This window comes from Camelus bactrianus, chromosome 12 (genome assembly GCF_048773025.1).
Source record: "Camelus bactrianus isolate YW-2024 breed Bactrian camel chromosome 12, ASM4877302v1, whole genome shotgun sequence".
Classification (NCBI taxonomy): domain Eukaryota; kingdom Metazoa; phylum Chordata; class Mammalia; order Artiodactyla; family Camelidae; genus Camelus; species Camelus bactrianus.
Window position 1 is genome coordinate 25,132,117 of NC_133550.1, and position 19,312 is coordinate 25,151,428.

Genomic DNA, 19,312 nt, shown 5'->3' on the forward strand with positions numbered 1-19,312 from the left:
TACGTATATGTATGACTGAAACATTTGGTGGACACCAGAAATTGACACAACATTGTAAACTGACTACATGTCAATTAAGAAAAACAAACAAACAAACAAACAAAAAAACAGGAAAAAACTACTCATAAAATAAATAAATTTTTTAAATATTAAAGATTGGTTTGAGAACCACTGCTTCAAAGAAAGACCTAGTACTTAAAAATTCAAATTTATATCCCAAAATTAGAGCAGATGATAATTGTTTTCCAAAAATGTTCTTTGCTTTACAAAAGGCTATATCTTGGTGTTCTTTTAAATAGCAAGTGCCTCCATTACATTTCAGTAAGCTTCCATTCACCAGCCTTCCACCTCCCTGCTATACTCAGCAGGAGCGTATCTGTATCTAAAATGGGGAATAACTGTATGCAGACTTGTTTCTCTGCAGAAGAGGTGACAGGATTAGGTATTTAAAAAAAAAATCTCTGCTGCTGGGGTGGTGGGGGGCAGCGAGGGAGAAGGGTGTAGCTCAGTGGTAGAGCGTGTGCTTAGCATGCACGAGGTCCTGGGTTCTATCTCCAGCATATCCATTAAAATAAATAAATAAAGCTAATTACCCCCTCCCAAAAAACAATAAAAAGTTAAAGAAAAAAATCTCTGCTGCCAAAGTATAATGGCAAGAAGGAGGAGTCTGCCATTCATTTCCTAAAATATAAGCTGAAGAGATACGTGCATTTCTTGGGCTAATAAATCTTATTGTTAGAGTTTGCACTATGCACTAATCCATTTCGGATTCTGACAACCGAATTGCAGCTGCCATTTCTTGCCTAACTTTGGCTGTTTCCTCCTAGTAATAATACCTTTTTTTTTTTTTTTGTATAAGTGATAGGATTTAATACTTTCATCAGGCTGGGCTCACTGAATATTCATACTCTGCTTATATTGTGTAGCAGCCACATGGGAAGTGGTAGTAGGATTTCAAAGCAGAAATTAGTAACTCTGATGAGAAGACTGTCGTGTGTGGGTGTTTGGAAGTTATGAATATGAGATTACACAAGGCAGATTCTATTTTAATAGTGATTTGTGCAAAATGGAAACGTGATTTTTGAGCAGATGGTTAAAAATATTATAAAGCAGTTTTATTCAGAGAAAATTACAGATATTTAAAAGCTCCAATTTATTTTAGCTTTAAAGAGATTTCTTGAAAATTAGAGGGTTTTTTTCGGAGGGAAGGGGAACTAAATTATACAAATGAACATGTTCGAAGAATCGTTCATTTTGTTGCTCTCTTTGCTCCTTCTCGCCTGGTGTCTCTCCATAGTATCTCTTGCATTGACCCCTCCAGGGCCTCATCCAAACTCATCTTCGTTGTTATATTGTACCCTCTTCCCTGCCATGGAAAGTGCATCAGAATGAGATTGGCAAGATCTTTTGACAGCTTGTCTTTACTACTCTGTTGCCAGAAAAGGGAAAATGGCTATTTATACCATCCATTTCTACAAGCTGCTGTTAAATTACGGGCCAAGTTTCTTTTAGAACAATGATTAGTACTTCTTGATTGACTACCTGGCCGCCTGCACTGGGCTAATCAGACCTATGAGTGAGTGGGATTTCCCTAGATCTGTGCAGGGTTCAGTTGAGCCTTCACTTGGATATTCAGAAGTGGGTTTTGATTATTGAATTTTTATTTACACTAACTGCAGAGTGTGAGGCTCATAGTATTGGGTTGAATCATATGACATGGCATCTATTATGTCAAAAATGGTCAAATATCAGCATTGTCATATGGTTCAATTAAAAGACACTCAATAAATATTAGTTGATAAGAACTGAATAGACTATAGAAATCATTCTATAAAGGATTTGAGGTAGTGTATAGGAAACACAGACACACAGTAAACTAGTAAACTACAAAAGAAACCCATTAAGACCAAAGAAATTAACATAGGAGGTTTAAATAAGGAAGTAAATAAGACACAGATAAACACTGTAAGGTCCTCCACAATTGCAACTGTTTTTTAAATTTTAATTTTTTATTTAATTTTTATTTTTTTGTCAATGGTTTTGCTATAAACTTGGAAGTTCACTTTCTGCGCCAAAACAATAATGACACTGACAAGAACAACCAACATTTATTTACCCCTTGTTATGTGCCTAGGTGTCTGGCTTGGTGCTAAGTACTTTATTTACACTTCAATCTCTACCACAAACCTGTGAGGGAAATTTTTGTCCTCATTTTACTGATGAAAAAGTTAAAACAGACTTCTTACTATCTTGAAAGAGAGTCTAGTTTCTTAGAGATACATTAAATTGAAGTAAATCTTGACAATGTTGTCAGCATTACTTGAGTAAATGTAGCAAATCTTTTATAAGGATACTCTCTTAATATCCTTTGAGCCTTGGGCAAAGATTCTCAAGCATAAGAATCACCTGGGGACTTCCCCCTCACCCCAAACTTGGACGGAATGTGTCCTTGCTCCTTCAGGTGTGGTCTTTAAGACAGCATTATTGGCATGGCTTAGGAGCTTATTAGAAGTGCAGGATCTCAGGCCTCAGTCCAGAAGGCATCAGAACCTTTTCTAGCAAGATTCCCAGGTGATTTGCATGCACATTAAAGTCGAGAAGTGTGGCTTTAAGTGTAGAAGAGCTCCCATGTGCCTGCATTCTAAACAGACTCCCAAGGTGATTTTTGATGTAGGTGATCAATGGCAAGATACTTTATAAAACTGCCTCAGGACATGATACCAAAATGCAATCCTCTGAAAGCGCTAATGTAAGCAATTTGAGAAGCCAAGGGGCCCCCAGAGTCAAGACAACATAAGATATGCATGCACAACAGTTGGTGTTCCTGATGCTCTGGCTGGATCCAAGAATAAAACCTAGGATACTGGAATGCTCCATTTACATTTTCCTCCCAATGGGCAGAGAAGAACGTATTCCTCGTATAAAGGGAAATAGGAGACTGGGCCACCTCAGACATGAAATTCTTAGATGCTGAAACTATAGCCCCCCCACAAAACCCAAAAATCAAAACTGAATTTGAGATTGACTCCTTAATGTCTTTGTATTTAACTTATAAACATGATTCCAATTATTCACCACTGGGGCAAGGTGATATGGCAGTAAAGTGCATGGATTATTCTGTGGCTACAAGGAGCTGGGCGCGTTCTCCTACTACTCCAGGATTTATGATCAGATGGTAAATTAACTTTTTCTTCTGGAAACTTGGAGTGGTCCTGAAAGGGAAATACTAGATAATGGGGTGGATTAATATGTAGTAGAGACCGCATTCTCAGGAACTCCACATCTCTCACAACTTGCCCCTGAAGAATGGCAGTGTGGCAGAGGAGGGGTAGGTTTTAGGGGGCGAAGTGCACGCAGACCCTGTTGTATAGCTAAGTGAAGAGCTACCACAAGGGGGAGCAAGGCCACAGAATCACATTCACAGTTGACTCCCAAATTTGAAAACCGTGAATCAGTCACACACAGTTCACTGTATGTGGACCTACTTCACAAGTTTAAAGGAACCATAAGTTCATAGGCAGCAGAATGGCAAACTGCGAAAACGCACTTTGCAGGCAGCAGGTATGACCTGGAATTCTGGTCTAGCCAGGCCTTTACACATTTACTGAACTTTGCAGATTCTCATCTGTAAAATGAGAACAATAGTGTTTACCTTGTAGGGGGTCTTGTAAGAATGTTTGCAAAATGGTTTGCTTGGCAGATCGGACCCAATCCTTTACAACAATAAAATGGTGGCTTACTCATATTAAGACATTAACATTAAAAAAAAGTTTATTGACAATTTATTGGGCACCATGATAAAATTGAAGATAATTAAGATACTGTCTCCAATTTTTAAATAGCTTTCTCTCAAAGAAGATTAAAACTGAAATAACAGTAATAAAGATAACTAATGTTCACTGGGTCACTACAATAGTTCGGTGTTCTTGTAAGCACTTTTAAAGGGTTATCTTAATAGGTGCTTATAACATAGCTAGGAACTAGGCATTAGCCCATTTTAAAGATGAGGACACTGAGGCCCAGAGCGATGCAATAATTTTTATCCGCTCACTCAGGAAGCAGCAGAGCTAGGATTCACCTCTGGGCACCATGTCTTTAGGGCTCGAACCTACCACAGTGGTTTAGACTCAGCTTACAGTTCATTTTCATGGGCCTCATTCTCTGCTGCCAAACTGTATTTCCCAGGTGCAAATAGGAAATAAATCCCAGCAGCACCATGTTTAGATGATATGAATCACATTTAGATTGGACTACAATTATCGCCAAAGTGAGCTTCTTACCTCTGGTCTCCCTATCCCCATGGCCACCTCATCCTTCCAGGCTGCCAACAGTTATCCTTATAAAACATGTATGTGATCATGACATTTCTCTACTTCAAAGGCTCCCCATTGTCTACAGAACTGTGTCCAAGAGCTCAGCACAGGAGCTCTCTCCCAGTGGCCCTGACCTTCCTTCTCAGCCTCTGCTTTGGATATTCTGACTCTTCACCCTACACTCTTACATGAGACAGCTCCACATGAAATTAGGGCACTCAGAGTTTCCACAGTTAACTTTCTGTGTGGCAAAATGAAAACAAACAAAATTTTTTCCCCTCATTTTGTCCTTACAATTCTGTGCTGTTGTAAAAAAGGAAAATTGCTTAAAATTAAATTTTTTAAGAAACTGTACAATTAAAAACAATGTGCATACACTATCTGTTGAAACATGCATATATTGAAAAATGTTTTAATATTTTTCACTTCCAGTCCGAGATCTGGTATTTTAGAGGCAGACATCTTATAACTCCTGTGCAGCTCCTCCAGAGCTGGGTGCTACTCCTCCTTCTTCCTGGAATGCAACACTTTCCTTCTCTAAGGTGGAAAACTACTTAGTACTCATTCTTTAAGTTCAAACACCACTTATCAGGGAAGTCTTTCTTCGTAAACCTCTCTTGCGGTCCATTTTTCTTTCCTCGGGACTCCCAAAGCCAGGAGTAGCTCTTTTATGGCATTATTGTACCGCCTGTAATTATTTATTTATACAACAATAGATTGTGAGATCCTTTAGGGCAGGGTTTTACTCTCTGAATCCCTGGCTCTTAGCTTGGTGTCTGGCCCGCAGTAAGAACTCGAAATGTTACCACTGGATACATGAATGAATGATCAAAGTCCCTACTCTCTAGATCTAGCAGGGAGAACATTTGATACTGGACACGCCTTTGGACACATCACTTTGATAAATCAGGCCCAGAATATTTGAGAAGGAAAGGTCCCAGAAGCTAAATGCGTTCGTCAAAACCCGGTGACATTGTGTGATCTGTTCCCCTACCACGCCTTTCCCGCCATCCTAGTCCACCGAGCTACTTCTAGGGTGGGGAGAATATGGTGTTCATGACGCGTATCTTGCTCTGGTTGGATCAAAAAGCTTTCCCCTTCTTTGATTCTTCACAGCCAAGTCGTTCACTATTCAGTCTCCAGTGTTCCTACTGGGGGTCTGGAGTGACTGACATCTTGGAGTGACATCTCTTTCTTTCATGGAGACATCTAAGCTTGGATTTCCCCTCTGGACTCTGAAAAGGGCCCCACAACGGCTCCCACCATTGGCCAAAGACAGACCGCCGGGTAGGGAGGGGTCTTCTAGTTGCACGTCCCGGGAGGCGCTGGGGGCGTCGCCCACGGCCGCCCGGCTCGGCGCGCAAGGCCGGGCTGCGGTTGGCCACAAGAGGCATCCATCTTCCCGGACAAGCGCGGCGCTTCCTGACGGAGCCGGGCGGGGGCTAGGGCGGAGAAGGGAACGCGCGCGGCCGAACCGACCCCTCCCGCGAGTCCGGCCCCTCCTCGCCGAGCCCCGAGCGGCCTCCCGGGCCGCTGCGGCCCGCAGCTCGCTCCCGGGGCGCCGGGGAACCGCGCGGGACGTGAGCGCGCCGGCAACTTTGCGGCCGCCGGGGGCGCGGCTCCTCCCGGTGCGTGTGAGAGTGTGCCTGTCGCCGGCGGCCTCCTGGGGGCAGCAGCGCAAAGGGGGACGGGGAGAAAGAGGCAGACTCCGCGCCCGGTGGCCCAGGAGGCAGAGGCCCCGCGCGGCGCCGGCGGCGGAGACCTGAACTCGGCTGGGCTGCGCCTTAGACGCCTTCTTACAGCGCAGCAGCCGCCCTCGCAGCCGGCGGCTGGGATTCGCTTTAGGATCTCGATTCCTCTTGCCTGCCCGGACAGTAGCAGCCCTGTGTTCCTACCGAGGAGCGGCGGCCGCGGCAGCAGCATCCCCAGTCCGGGCGGGACCCCCTGAGCGCCCGAGTCGGCGGCCAGAGCAGCAAGGGAGGGTCGCGTCACCCGCCCTCCACGGCTGGCCCTGCCCCGCGCGCCCCGTGCGGGCTGCTAACAATGGTGCGGAGCGCCGGCGCGGTCCCCGCGTCCGCCCAGCGGTCGTAGAGGAAGTAGCCAGGCTCCGGGTGGGGTGGGCAGAGACGCCCCCCGCCACTCGCTCGCTGGAGTTTGCCGGCGCGCCGGGCCTCTCCGGCCCCGAGCCCTGGGCTCTCCTACGCATCACCGACGGCAGCCCGATCCGGAGAGTATGGTGCCAGCGCCTGGGTTAATCTAGTCCTCGGCTAGCTCCTTTTTTCCCTCCTCCTCTGCCTCCTCTACCTCCTCCTTTCTCTCCTGTCGGTGCTGCCTCTGGGTTCCCGTCGTGTGGGAGTACAACTCTCTGCCTCTCCAAGGAAACTGGTCGGTGGACCACCTAACAGAACTTGCCCATTGAAAGCAAACCCAGAACAGCTGGATAATGTCCACTCCGAGCAGATTCAAAAAGGACAAAGAGATCATAGCCGAGTATGAAAGTCAAGTCAAAGGTAAGGATGGGAGCGGCTGCCTTGCTCCTTTTGTGTGCTTTCTTGTCATTGTGCTCCGGGAGTTGCTTTTCTAACTTGAGGTCTGCGTTGGAGGAAGGTGGTGAGGGACAGCTAGAGCGCCTGGTTGAGCCACCCGGGGCTTCGGGCAAGCCAATCCCAGTCCCAATCCTAGTCTCGTCAAGCCCCCAGGGAGCTGGAAACCGAGTGGCTTTACCCCGCTGCCAGCGCGCACCTCCAGTAGGGGAGAACTGGCTTCAACTTAACCACCTTCAGCTGGGCAACTTAATGAGAGACAGGCGGCAGCTGTGGTTCCTGCCCAGTTACCATCACCATCACCATCACCTTTCTCATTCTATTTAAACCGATACCATTGTCACAACGTAATTTTTTTAAGGAGTCATTTTTCTGAAGTCTGGACCTGAAGTGATCTAGAGCTTCACTGAGTGCGGGCAATTTTCGACATTTGTACTGTTCACTAATTTATCAGGGCGAGTCCCCTTTTTATAAAAGAGCCCCTAAACGCCTAGCGGTTAAACCAAGCAGAGACTAGTGGAATGACTCCTCCTTTATAATGAGCCAGAATTCAGTGCCATCTTTCACACTCACACGGGAATATTGCTTTATCATTTGATGGAGGCCACTTGCATGTAAAATGAAGGTTTGAATATTTGAGTAGTAGTTTCAGTCCATTTACACTGTCAACTAATGAAGGAACCTAATTAAGGTTGATTAAGCATTTTTCTTTAATGTGCCTTGTGGTTCAAAAAATGTATTTTCTTTCTAGTACAATTGTTTTGTGTTGCTATTGAAGTGTTTAATAAACATAAATTTGTTATTTTTTTCGTCCTTTATGATCTCTCATGGGTAGCTTTTCCCATGCATTGAGACAATGGATGCAGTGTTGAGATCACTGCTGTTCTTTGGAATATTCAATGCAAAGTTGATAAAAATTGCTTTGTAGACACCTGTGTTTGTACAGATACCATCTTATGAAAGGGCTGTGGAGAAAGGCATTCCTGTACTTGCCTTGGGAAAGGCAGGAGTAGCCTAGGGGTTCTTTTGTGTGGTCAAGTTGTGAAAATGCCTGGAGTCCTGTGGGAGGACCCGGTGGGGGAACCCTGTGTCAGTCAAGTGTGAATCTGGACCAACTGATCATGGTCAGAGGCAAACACAATATGCAAGCCTAGGGACTTAACGTTTCCTTTAGGTTGACTCCAGTAATGGAGTTAAGATGAACACTGTTCAGGAAACAGTTATTTGTCTGCTTGCAATTAAGATAATTTATACTTGTAGGAACTGGTTCCATTGACATGGAAGTTATATTGGCAGAGAAGTAATTATTCCTTCGGGACAGGTAAACTTTCTAATGAGCCTAACCTTTCTTGTCTTAACGAGTGCAACACAGCGGAAAACCTTTCGTTCTAAGGTAGAACTCTGGTTCACGATCACCATTTCTCTGTGCGGTTTTTCCACGTGGCTCTTTGTGGCAGGTCTTCATGGGGTGGTAGTCTGGCTTTCCTGCTGTCTGGAGCACTGACAGGCTGAAGGTACTTCCAAGTATTGATGAAGTTGTTTCTGTTCGAAGGTTGTCCATGATCAAGTCCCTGTCTGAAAAATACTCTCATGATTAATCTTTTTCAGAGTATGAATTCTAGAGTTATATGGTTACCTATATGCTTTGAGAGTATAGGGCCTCTACATTGATTTTAAAAATCAATAAAATAGGTTATGTTGCCATTGAAAATGTGTCCATAAGATCCAATCCAAGGAAGAATTATGAACACGGTGTAAATTATTTTGGGAACAAATTCCGTCCCATAGAAAGTGATCTCTTTCCTTCAAGCCTCCTCACTTAGACACACCTGAGGGACCCCAGGCTGCTTTAGGCTCGTTACTACACCTGACCTGCCCTTCTCATCAGAGCCTGTGTCCGGGCTTCATTATTCCCCTGCAATACTTACACATCCTGTGTCTAACCCAGATCATTTTACCCATATGCAAACATAGGAATAGGAAAATACAGTGGAGTTGGAGCATACACACCTCAAATGGCACAAATTCATCTGGCCTTAACCAGGCAAAATCAAGAAGATTGTGGGAGAACAATGAGAGTTAAACAGTGCATGAGGCCCACTGTCCTGTGCAGTGAGAATAGGTCCCTTATTGAGGATAGTTTCAGAGGCAGGACTCTGGCTTTCTTTTTTCTTTCCTTTTTTTGGGGGGGAGGAGTAGGTGGGGGGGGTTGGTTTATTTATTTATTTAATGGAGGTCCTGGAGATTGAACCCAGGACCTGATGCATGCTCAGCATGCACCCTGCCGCTGAGCTGTACCCTCCCCCGAGGACTCTGGTTTTTCAATGTTTCTTTTCCTGAGCCCCTCTTAAAGGGTGAGTGTGTTCCCCTGGCAGGGCGCTAGCCCACTGGTTAAAGGTAAATGGCTTTGGAACAACCAGTTCTTTTAACTCTAGCAGGTATTTCATCTGATAAAAGAAAGGTGGCCTATTCTTTTGCTAAAGGGAAATCTGGCTGTGTTGGATTCATGAAGAGAAGCTACAGGTCTCTTCCCAATGAATATAGCCACATATATTGGACTCTGGGTGACCTAGGTGTACGGGTGATTTCAAGAGTCATTTTTGATTATATGTGACTTTTTTACCTTCTGACTTGAACCTAACATTCTGGAGTATTGTCCTTTCTTTTTCTTTCCCATTTCTCTAATATCAGTTGCATTTATCTCAGAATTTCTGAGATAAGGGTTTGATCGAAGAAAAGAATGACTCCAGATGTGGGATTTTGCCACTGTGGCTACCTGCTCATGTTTAGGGAAGGGATTTCATGGGGCTGTTCTCAATTCTGAATAGAACGATCCTGGTTATAGCCTGTAATTTTATGTGTAAGACCACAGATGTATCCAATTAGATGTATCATGTTGGGCAAGTCACTTAGCTTCATTCTGGGTTTTGATTTTCTTACCTGTAAGGTAAGGAGTTGAAATTCTCTCAATCATAAGGGTCTTTGAATCTAACTGAAGATCTCATGTCGGTTCATATTAATCACTTAGTAAAATTTTTAAGCTTTTCTCATTTTCTCTTGGCTGCCCTGTTTTGGGGAGAGTCACCTTTGCTTTCACTTTTTTTTCATGATGAATTCACAACATTATATATGGTCTTGAGCTCTCAGGGAATTAATATATAATAACATAGAAGGCAGAAAAGTAATAAAACCACCTTCAGAAAAGTAGAGCACAGAATTGTAAGACCAGGGAAAATTGGGAATTATACAAGTAATTAAAAGATAGACAGGTTTAAATCGAAACAAAAAATTAAGCAATAATTTAAAAGAAGTATGTTAAGTAGGAAGAGAAAGAATATTTCATGTGTGTTTGTCAACTTCCCAAAGATTTAGAATCCAGAGAAATCAATCTCTTGTTTGTGTTCCCAAAGATTTAGAATCCAGAGAAATCAATCTCTTGTTTGTGTGAGTTCTTAAAAAGCAACCTTGTCTGGAAAAGTGTATGAAACTCAAACCAGTCCACTACACTACTTTTAGCATCTCTGGCTAAAAGCTTAGCAGTGGGAAAGATCGTAGCAAGTAGCTTAACAGAAGGTTTGGGGATTATCTGGATTTTAGTGATCTTGTAATTTTTGAATTCTGCAGCAGAAATATTATGGAGCACCTATAAAAAAATACTGGTTCACATATGGGGGCCAAAAGAATCAAAGGACACGTTTAGTGAGGTGGAACTCATGGATGAGAGGTCGTGTTTGTTTCTAATAATGCACACTGTTAGTCGTTAAGATTTGACAGCTCTTATTTGCAGTGTTTTCCTAGGGATAATCTCATACTCATCTATGTGCCATATGTGCAGGAAGTGCCAAGAAAATCAGTTGTTCTTCAGCCACTCTGTTGCCTGAACTACAAATAGTACATTTTGGTTGCAGATGGAGCATAAGGAAATGCCAGTTCCATTTGATATGACCCCACGTCATGCGATAGATTTCAACTGGGAAATTAAAAGTGCTGCTGTCACTCACATGGAATCTGTGTCTACATCTAATGTTCTTTGATTTAACTTCCAATAGAAGACAGCAATTTAAATTATGAATTAAAACTTTGTATCCGGGAGAGACTTGAGACATTCCCTGTCCAGCCCACTTACACGTGCTCAGAGGCACAGTGTCAGAGTTGCACAACTGTAATACATCTTGGACGAGAACCCAGGTCCTCTGTTGTTCAGTGGCAGTGTTATACTTTCAGATTCCTCACAGAGTGGAGTAGGAAATAGAACACTTACCTATTTAGCCTTTACATCCGTTGAAGGAATCATAGTTGGACAGAAGAACAACGCTGGTCTGTTAACAGGAGGAGTTAATTAAAGTTGAGTTACTATAACTAAGTTGCTTTTTTCACCAAGATCGTTTCAAGAAACCACAATGCTCAGGCAGCAGTTTCACATGATGGCCTTAAGATCAAGCGGAAAATATATGGTGAATATGTACAAATGTAACTTGCTTGAATCTTGGTCACACTAATTGCAGCTACTGCAATAAGCTCTCTTATATTGTCCAGAAAACCTGATTAGGTTCATGAACTTCAAAATATTTTAAGGAATAGTTTTAGAGAAATTTTTAAACAAAGCATGTCCTTCTGAAATACAGTGAGGGTAGGAGTAGGCTACAGGATGGTAAATCTGATAACCATCTAGGTTGGTTTGCTTACTCCTATGCTGTAATGACCAGATCAGGGTCCACATATCCTCGGCTCTGGTCCAGTCTGAGAGTCTGTTTTGTAGATTGACCAGAGCAGAATTCCCCACCCCCTTTTTTTAATGCTACCTATTTATTTATTTATTTATTTATTTATTATTTTTAAGTTGAAGTAGAGTCAATTTACAATATTGTATTAGTTTCTGGTGTATATTAGTTTCTGATTCAGTACCTTTTATATTCTTTTTCATTATAGGTTATTACAAGATATTGAATACAGTTCCCCATGCTATACAATAGGACCTTTTATTTATTTTTATATAGTAGGTCATATCTGCAAATCTCAAACTCCACATTTATCCCTTCCCACCCCCATCCCCACCAGTACCATAAGTTTGTTTTCTGTATCTGAGTCTGTTTCTGTTTTGTGAATAAGTTCATTTGTGTCTTTTTTTTTTTTTTTTTTTTAAGATTCTACATATAAGTGATACAGCATTTTTCTTTGTCTTTCTGGCTTACTCCACTTAGTATGAAAACCTCCAGGTCCATCCATATTGCTGCAAATGGCATTATTTTATTCTTTTTTATGGCTGAGTAGTATTCTAATGTGTGTGTGTGTGTGTGTGTGTGTGTGTGTGTGTGTGTGTGTGTGTGTGTGTAAAATATACATACCACAACTTCTTTATCCTCTCATCTGTCAAGGGACATTTAGGTTGTTTCCATATCTTGCCTATTGTAAATACTGCGGTGTGTGTATCTTTTCAAATTAGAATTTCCTCTGGATATTTGCCCAGGAGGGAAATTGCTGGATCATATGGGCTCTTTTTAGTTTTTTATGGAATGCTACCTATTTTCATTTCAAGTCATACAACTAAGATTTAAGATAAAGAAAACCGAGTAAGCTATATGCCTAATCACTGAGTCTATTTTTGTTTTAGTGCTTTGAAGGCAGAAGTTGGGATTAGAGACAGTTACTTGAAGATATTTTTAGTTATTTGAAGGTATTTTTATTTGTTGGTCCCACATTACTTTCCAGTTTATTGATAGCATATATGCCTTCACCTGTTGATATCTCAGGATGGGAAGAAATGGAACATAGTGTTTAAGAGCAGAAACTTTGGTGTTATTCATCCAGCCCTGCCACTAATGAAATGTTTGACCTCTAAGAGTCAATTTCTTCATCTGTAAAATGGGGATAATAATAGTACTTACCTTCTTGCCTTTGTGAGGCTTCTGTGAGGTGATTTATGGAAAGCCTTTATCACAGGCTTGGCACTAATGGTCTATAAAAATTAGCCCTTATTGTCAGTTTAATTTTGGTTTTCTTTATGTTTCAACTACTTCTTGTTACATTCTCACTTAGATAAGCTTTTTGAATTTCAAATACATAATTACCAGTCTGCTGCCTAAATAGATCCCAAAGTGGGCGATTCTTGAATCATCCTGATAAAGTGCCCTGTACTTTTAGAACAGAGTGAGTTTCATGGTTAAATTAAAAAGGGCTATGTAATAGGCAAACCAGGGATTCCCAGCTCCTTATAAGGTAGATTTTATATTGTGTCACTGTTTTTTATATCCAAGGACAAGTAACAGAGCCTAAATATACATTTTTCTGGGCTGTCATGTGTTCATTTAGAACTTTTGTTTTAAATTTCCTCTACTTCAATGATGTTCTGTGGAAAATAAAAGTAGTCCCGCCCCCCGCAAAAAAAAAAAACAAACAAAAACTGTAGTCCAGTCAATTGATTTTATTTACCTGTGATGAAAATGATTCTTATGACATCAGATAGAGGCTCTGACTTAATTTCCTAGTTTTGAGAAAAATATTTTGTTTTAAAATTAATATAGAAATGAGAAACTCACTTATAACTGCTAATTGGCTTTGGCTTCATTTGAAAGCACTTTGATTTTCCCCCCAGGTTTATTGAGATATAATTGACATATAACAGAAAGTACTTTGACATTAAAAATGATTGTCTGTGTATCTCCCACGCCTCCTGGCACAGGGCTTCATTAAACATTAATGGAATGAATAAAATAATTGTTTTGAATTATTATTCCTTTATAGTATAAACTAACATGGTGATCATTCAGAATTATCCAGGGTGTCCAATCAAGTATTAACACAAAATTAAATTGAATTAAAATCCTGTGTAATTTTTTTAGAAAGTCACAAAGCTAGAAACAATCTAAATGTTCAACAATGGGGAATAGCTAACTAAATTCCACTGGGGAATGGTTAACTCATTTGTACACATGGAATGTTGTATAGTCATTAAAATGTTTTTGAAGAACGTTTTATAGTATGGAGAAATATTTTATAATAATTGGGAAAAGGAAATCATCAAAAAGCATGTCTGTGACTAGCTGAAATAGAGTTAAGTGGATGGATAGCCGGGTCTTGAACATGTGTGTCTGGGTGGGGTTTCAGCGTGAGGAGAAACCCCAGGTGGACCTCAGTCTTACATGTCACCAACAAATAAAACATCCCTCCCTCCAAGTCAGATGTTTTGTGAAGTCAAAAGCTGACAATTAAAGTTAACTCCCAGGGTATGTTATCTTGATTGTGATAATCATTTCACAATGTATACATATATTAAAATATGTTGTTCACTTTAAATATGCAGCATTTTTATTTGTCAGTCATACCTCAATAAAGTTGAAACAGTTATATTAAAAAAAAAAAAAAAAGTAAACCTGCATGGTGGAGATAAGAAGGATGGTGAAATAATAATATTTAAAAATAATCGTAACAACTCCTCACAGTTACAGAGCGCTCGCCAAGTGGCAGTCACTGTCGTGGTTGCTTTGCATGAATGGGCTCAGCATTCTGTGTACCTACTGAAATATAACACTATGGTGGGAGGAGCTTCTGGTTATTTTTCCTGCTTGGTATGAGTTGTACTTCCTGTATTTTTGGACCGTGGTATATCTGTCCCTTGGTAAGTTTCCTGGCTTAATGCAGGAATCTCAGTTTCAGCTCCGCCCTCCTTTAGGATACGGGTGGGGCCAGGTAGATCCAAGTGAAATTGAACCTCTGCTGATCAGAATTGTCTACAGGACAATCTCAGACATCGTTTACTTAAATAGCTCAGTGATGTACGTTGGTTTTTACTTAACTTTGAATTCAGCTAACTCTGTGTGTGTGTGTGTGTGTGTGTGTGTTTGGGAAAGCACCCTCTCTTTCTTTTCTTTTCTTGGGTGAAATATACATACAGGTGGATATAGAAAATTATTTACAATTTAATGAATAATAATAAAATGAATCCCTGGTTAGTAACCACCCAGCTTAAGAACTAGAATATTAACCAGTGTGTAGAAACACTCCCCCAAGTTGCCCCTTTCCTAACAAATCTCTCTTCATCCTGTAGTCCCCTCAACAGCAATTCTGAATTTAGTATTAATCATCCCCTTGTTTGCTTTAAAGTTTTATGATAGTTTTATAGTTCTCTTTATAGTTTTAATGTGTGTTGTATTCATGCATCAAAAATACAGTCATTTAAACATGTACGATTTTTTTAATGATATTAAGGAATTTATGTTAATTTAAAAATTTAAATAATAGTATTTTGGCATGTATCACAAATCTTTATCTTTTAAATATATGAGCTAAAATATTTGGGGGTGAAATTATGATATCTAAGATTTGCTTCAAGATAATCTGGAGGAAGGAAGAAGTAGGTTGGAATATAGATAAAATAAGATTAGTCAGGATTGATAATTGTTGGGCACAGGGCCTCACTATATTATTCTCTTTACTTTTGTGTATGTTTAAAATTTTCACCAATAAAAAATTTTCTAAGTAAGTACTCATTCTTATGACTTCTGTTTTTCACTCAATGTTATAGGAAGGTTGATCTACATTAGCTTGTGTAGTTAATTTATTTTCACTGGTTTACAGTATTCCAGTGCCTGAAAATACTAGAATCTATGTAGCCATTCTGTATGACACTAGGGTTATTTGCAGTTTTTTGCTACCATGATTAATAATATATAAAATTCTGTAGATATCTCCTAGTGTATGTGTATTTCTCTCTGTATACTTGCTGGGTCATAGGGAATGTGCATGGCCAACTGTATTAATGTCAGACTTTTCTCAAAATGTTTGGTATTTATCCTCTTACCAGCTGTGGATGAGAATTCCACATCCTGAAAAACACTTAGGATGGACCAATGTATTAGTTAAGGTAAAGGCTAAACTGCTATAATAAAGAGAACTTTGAAAGACAGTAAACCAAAACTGTAGTGATTTTCACATAACAGTGTGGAGGTGTGCAGTCCAGGCTACCAGTATGGTTTTGCCTCATTAAGTTATTTGAGTTTCCTTCATCTCCTTGCTCTGCCATCACCTAGGGAACTGAACTTGTCTGCCTGGTTGAAAGTAGGTCTTAAATATATCCATGTTCTGGCTGACAGGAAGGAAAAACGAGTCTTGAGGAGCACATGTCCAGTGTTTTAAAGCCCAGGCCAGAGAGAATGTCTATTCATTTAAGGGTGGAAACTTAGTCCCATGACAGCATTCTTTGCTGCAAGGGAGGCTGGCCATGTCATCTCCCTGGGCAGCCCAGATTCCAGCTACAATTCCGTGACCAGAGAAGAAGGAGAGAACAGATTTGGGTGGAAGACCAGTAGTCGGCATGCAGACAGGGTTTTTTTGGAGGGGCAATCTACTGGTGTGAAATGGTATTTTGTTTTAATTTGTGTGTCTTATGAGATAGAGCATCCTTTCACATATTTAGGGGCCGTTTGCTTTTGTCGCTAAAATGCTTATTCAAGGGGGGAGGGTATAGCTCAATTGGTACAGCCCATGCTTAGTATACACAAGGTCCTGGGTTCAATCCCCAGTACCTCCTCTAAAAATAAATAAATAAGTAAGTAAATAAGCCTAATTACCACCCCCTCAAAAGGAAACTAAAAAAATTTTTAAAGATGCTTATTCATAAATACCTTTGCCCATTTATCTATTGGTTTGTCTTTTTTTGATTGATTTGTGAGTTTTATTTTGTTTTTAGTATGTTCTTGATATTAATCTTTGATCAATTATATCTGTTGCAAATATCTTCTCCCTATTTATAGTTTGTATTTTCACATTTAGAAAAGAGGTCTCTAGATAAACAAAAGTTACTAACTTTAATTTGTTCTAATGTATCCATGATTAATTTATGTTTGGTGTTTAAGCAGTCCTTCCCTATTCTAAGGTCAGAAAGATATCTGTCTATATCATCTTCTGAATGTTTCAAAATCTTGCTTTTGACATACAGGCTTTTAATTCATCAGAAGTTATTTTTCATATTGTGAGCTAGGCATATATTTTTAATTCTTTCGTACAGATGACCAACTTTTTTCATTCCATTTGCCAAATAATTTCTCCTTTTATAAAGTGGTCTACTAACTACTTCGGAGTTTCATATATACATGTGTCTATCTCTGGACACTGTACTGTGTTTCCTTGGTTAATTTATAGATTCTTGTACATACCACACCATCAGTTACTATAGCTTTATCATAAGTCTTTATGTTTGGCAGGCCAAATTCTCCTTCCTTATACTCTTTCAGAAGTGACTCAGTGATCTTGGTCCTTTCTCTTTCAAGTGTATTTTAGAATCAGTTTTCCTTCCATGGGAAACCCATTGGCGTTTTGATGGAAACTGCATGAAACTATAAAGCAATTAGAAGAGAATTGGCATCTCTGTGGTATTAGATCATATAGTCCGTGAATATAAATATTTCTCCATTTATTTAATTATTTTTAAATATCTTACTGTGAAGTTTTATATTTTCTATGTTTTTTGTTAGGCGTACTTTGTTTCTGTTACTAATGTTTATGAGATCTCTTAAAATTGTTTTCTAATTGTTCCTGGTATACAGAAATGTAGTTTACTTTTGCATATTGGTCTTATACCCAGTCTTTGCTAGTTTATTATTATTTCAAATAACTTGGTTTTTTGTTGTTGAAACAATCTTATTTGCAAATAAAGACAGTTATATTTCCTCCTTTGCAAATCTTATGGCTTTATTTATTTATTTATTTTATTCTTTAACTTTTTTTTTAATTGAAGTATAGTCAGTTTACAATGTTGTGTCAATTTCTGGTGTACAGCACAGTGCTTCAGTCATATATGAATATATATATATTTGTTTTCATATTCTTAATTTATTCTTCTATTTTTGCCCTAGGCAGAATTTTGAGTATGAAGTTAATAAAAGTAATGAATTGGCATTCTTTTCTTGTTCAGTATTTAAAGGGAATGTTTTCAAGCCCCTTCTCCCATAAAGGATAGTGATTGTTTTCAGTTTATTATAGATATAGCTATACAGGTTAAGTAAAGTCTCTGGTTTTCCCTGCTGAAGTTCTAATCAGTAATAGTTGGTTGAAAGTTATCTTTTTTTCTTTTCGCATCTATTGATACTATTTTTTCTTCTTTAATCTGTTAATGTAATGAGAAGTAGTTATAGATTTTCTAATATTAAACTGTCTCTGCATGCCAGAATTAAACCTGTCTTCATCATTGTATCATGTATATATGAATAGTTGGATTCAGTTTGTCAGTATTTAGTTTAGTAGTCTTTTTGTTCTGTTTTTGTTTTTTGATCTCTAAATTCTTGAATGAAACAGGCCTGTGGTTTTCCTTTCTGATCGTATCCTTGTCTGGGTTTATATTTCAGTTATCTAGCCTCACAGAACACGTTGGGGAGTGTTTCTTCTCTTTCTATTTTGTGGAAGAGTTTGAAATTTTGGAATATTCCTTTCCTTGAAAGTTCAGTAAAATTGTTTATCTGGGTCTAGTTATTTTCTTTGTGTGAAGAACTTTTACCTGCTAATCAGCAATTAATCATTAGTTCTGTTAGTGATAGGATTATTTATTCTTTATATTTCTTCTGAAGTCAGTTTTGATGTTATATTTTTCTAGAAATGTTTCCATTTTGTATAAGCTTTCAGATATACTGACATAATGTTGATGACAGTATATTTTTAAAATATGGGCTGATGTGTATTTAATTTAAAATTATTGTTTTAAAATATTTGTTTTTGCCTTATCTCTTGCTGAATCTTAAAAGGGGTTTCTTTATTTTTGTTGGTTTTTCTTCTTCCTTTTATTGATTTCTGCTTTATTATCATCTTTTAAATTTTCTTTGGATTTATTCTGTTCTTTATCTGTTTTTTTCAGTTGGGTATACAGCTTATTTTTTTTTTTTATGCTTTGCTCCTATAACCACCGAAGACAATTCATTTCTTTTCTAATGTGAGTGTTTTCTAATAAAAGCATTATTCCTAACAAAGGCATCTGTTCTTCTCTAATAAATATTTATGATAATTCTTCTCAAAGTACCATCTTTGCTTCATCTAACAAATTTTGATGTGTAAAGTTTATTAAAATTAAGTTCTAAGTATTTTGAATTTCTTGTATTGGTTTCTTTGACTCAGGAGGTATATAGGAGTATGCCTTTGCACTTTAAAAAAAAGTGGGGGTATTTATCTTTTTAAAAGAATATAATTACTACGTTGCCATCCTTTTCTACTATTCTCTGGAAGAATTCATGTAAGACTGGGATATGTGACTGTTAAATGTTTAGTAAGGTTTCTGGGTCTAGTATTTTCATCAAGAAAAAAAATCTGTCATTCCTTTCAAAATTCCATATTTTCTGACTTACATAAAATTGTTTATAGTATTGTCCTATCTTTTCAATCTCCACAGCCTTTGCAGCTCTGCTTCTTTTCTGTTAATAAAATTTGTATGTATGCTTTCTACCTTTTTCCATTGATTGACCTTGCCAGAGGTGT

At 39.2% G+C, this 19,312-nt stretch overlaps 1 protein-coding gene across 2 annotated transcripts in view; it reads left to right on the top strand.

The window, feature by feature from the left end:
• The first annotated feature begins 5,727 nt into the window (after window positions 1–5,727).
• The window catches only part of SRGAP1 (SLIT-ROBO Rho GTPase activating protein 1), a 249,611-nt gene continuing 236,026 nt past the window's right edge, over window positions 5,728–19,312 (top strand). For both annotated transcript variants that reach the window (XM_074375061.1, XM_074375062.1), the window contains exon 1: window positions 5,728–6,823. In XM_074375061.1, coding sequence (XP_074231162.1) covers window positions 6,757–6,823 — 67 coding nt within the window. In that variant the 5' untranslated portion in view covers window positions 5,728–6,756. The remainder of the gene's footprint in view (window positions 6,824–19,312) is intronic.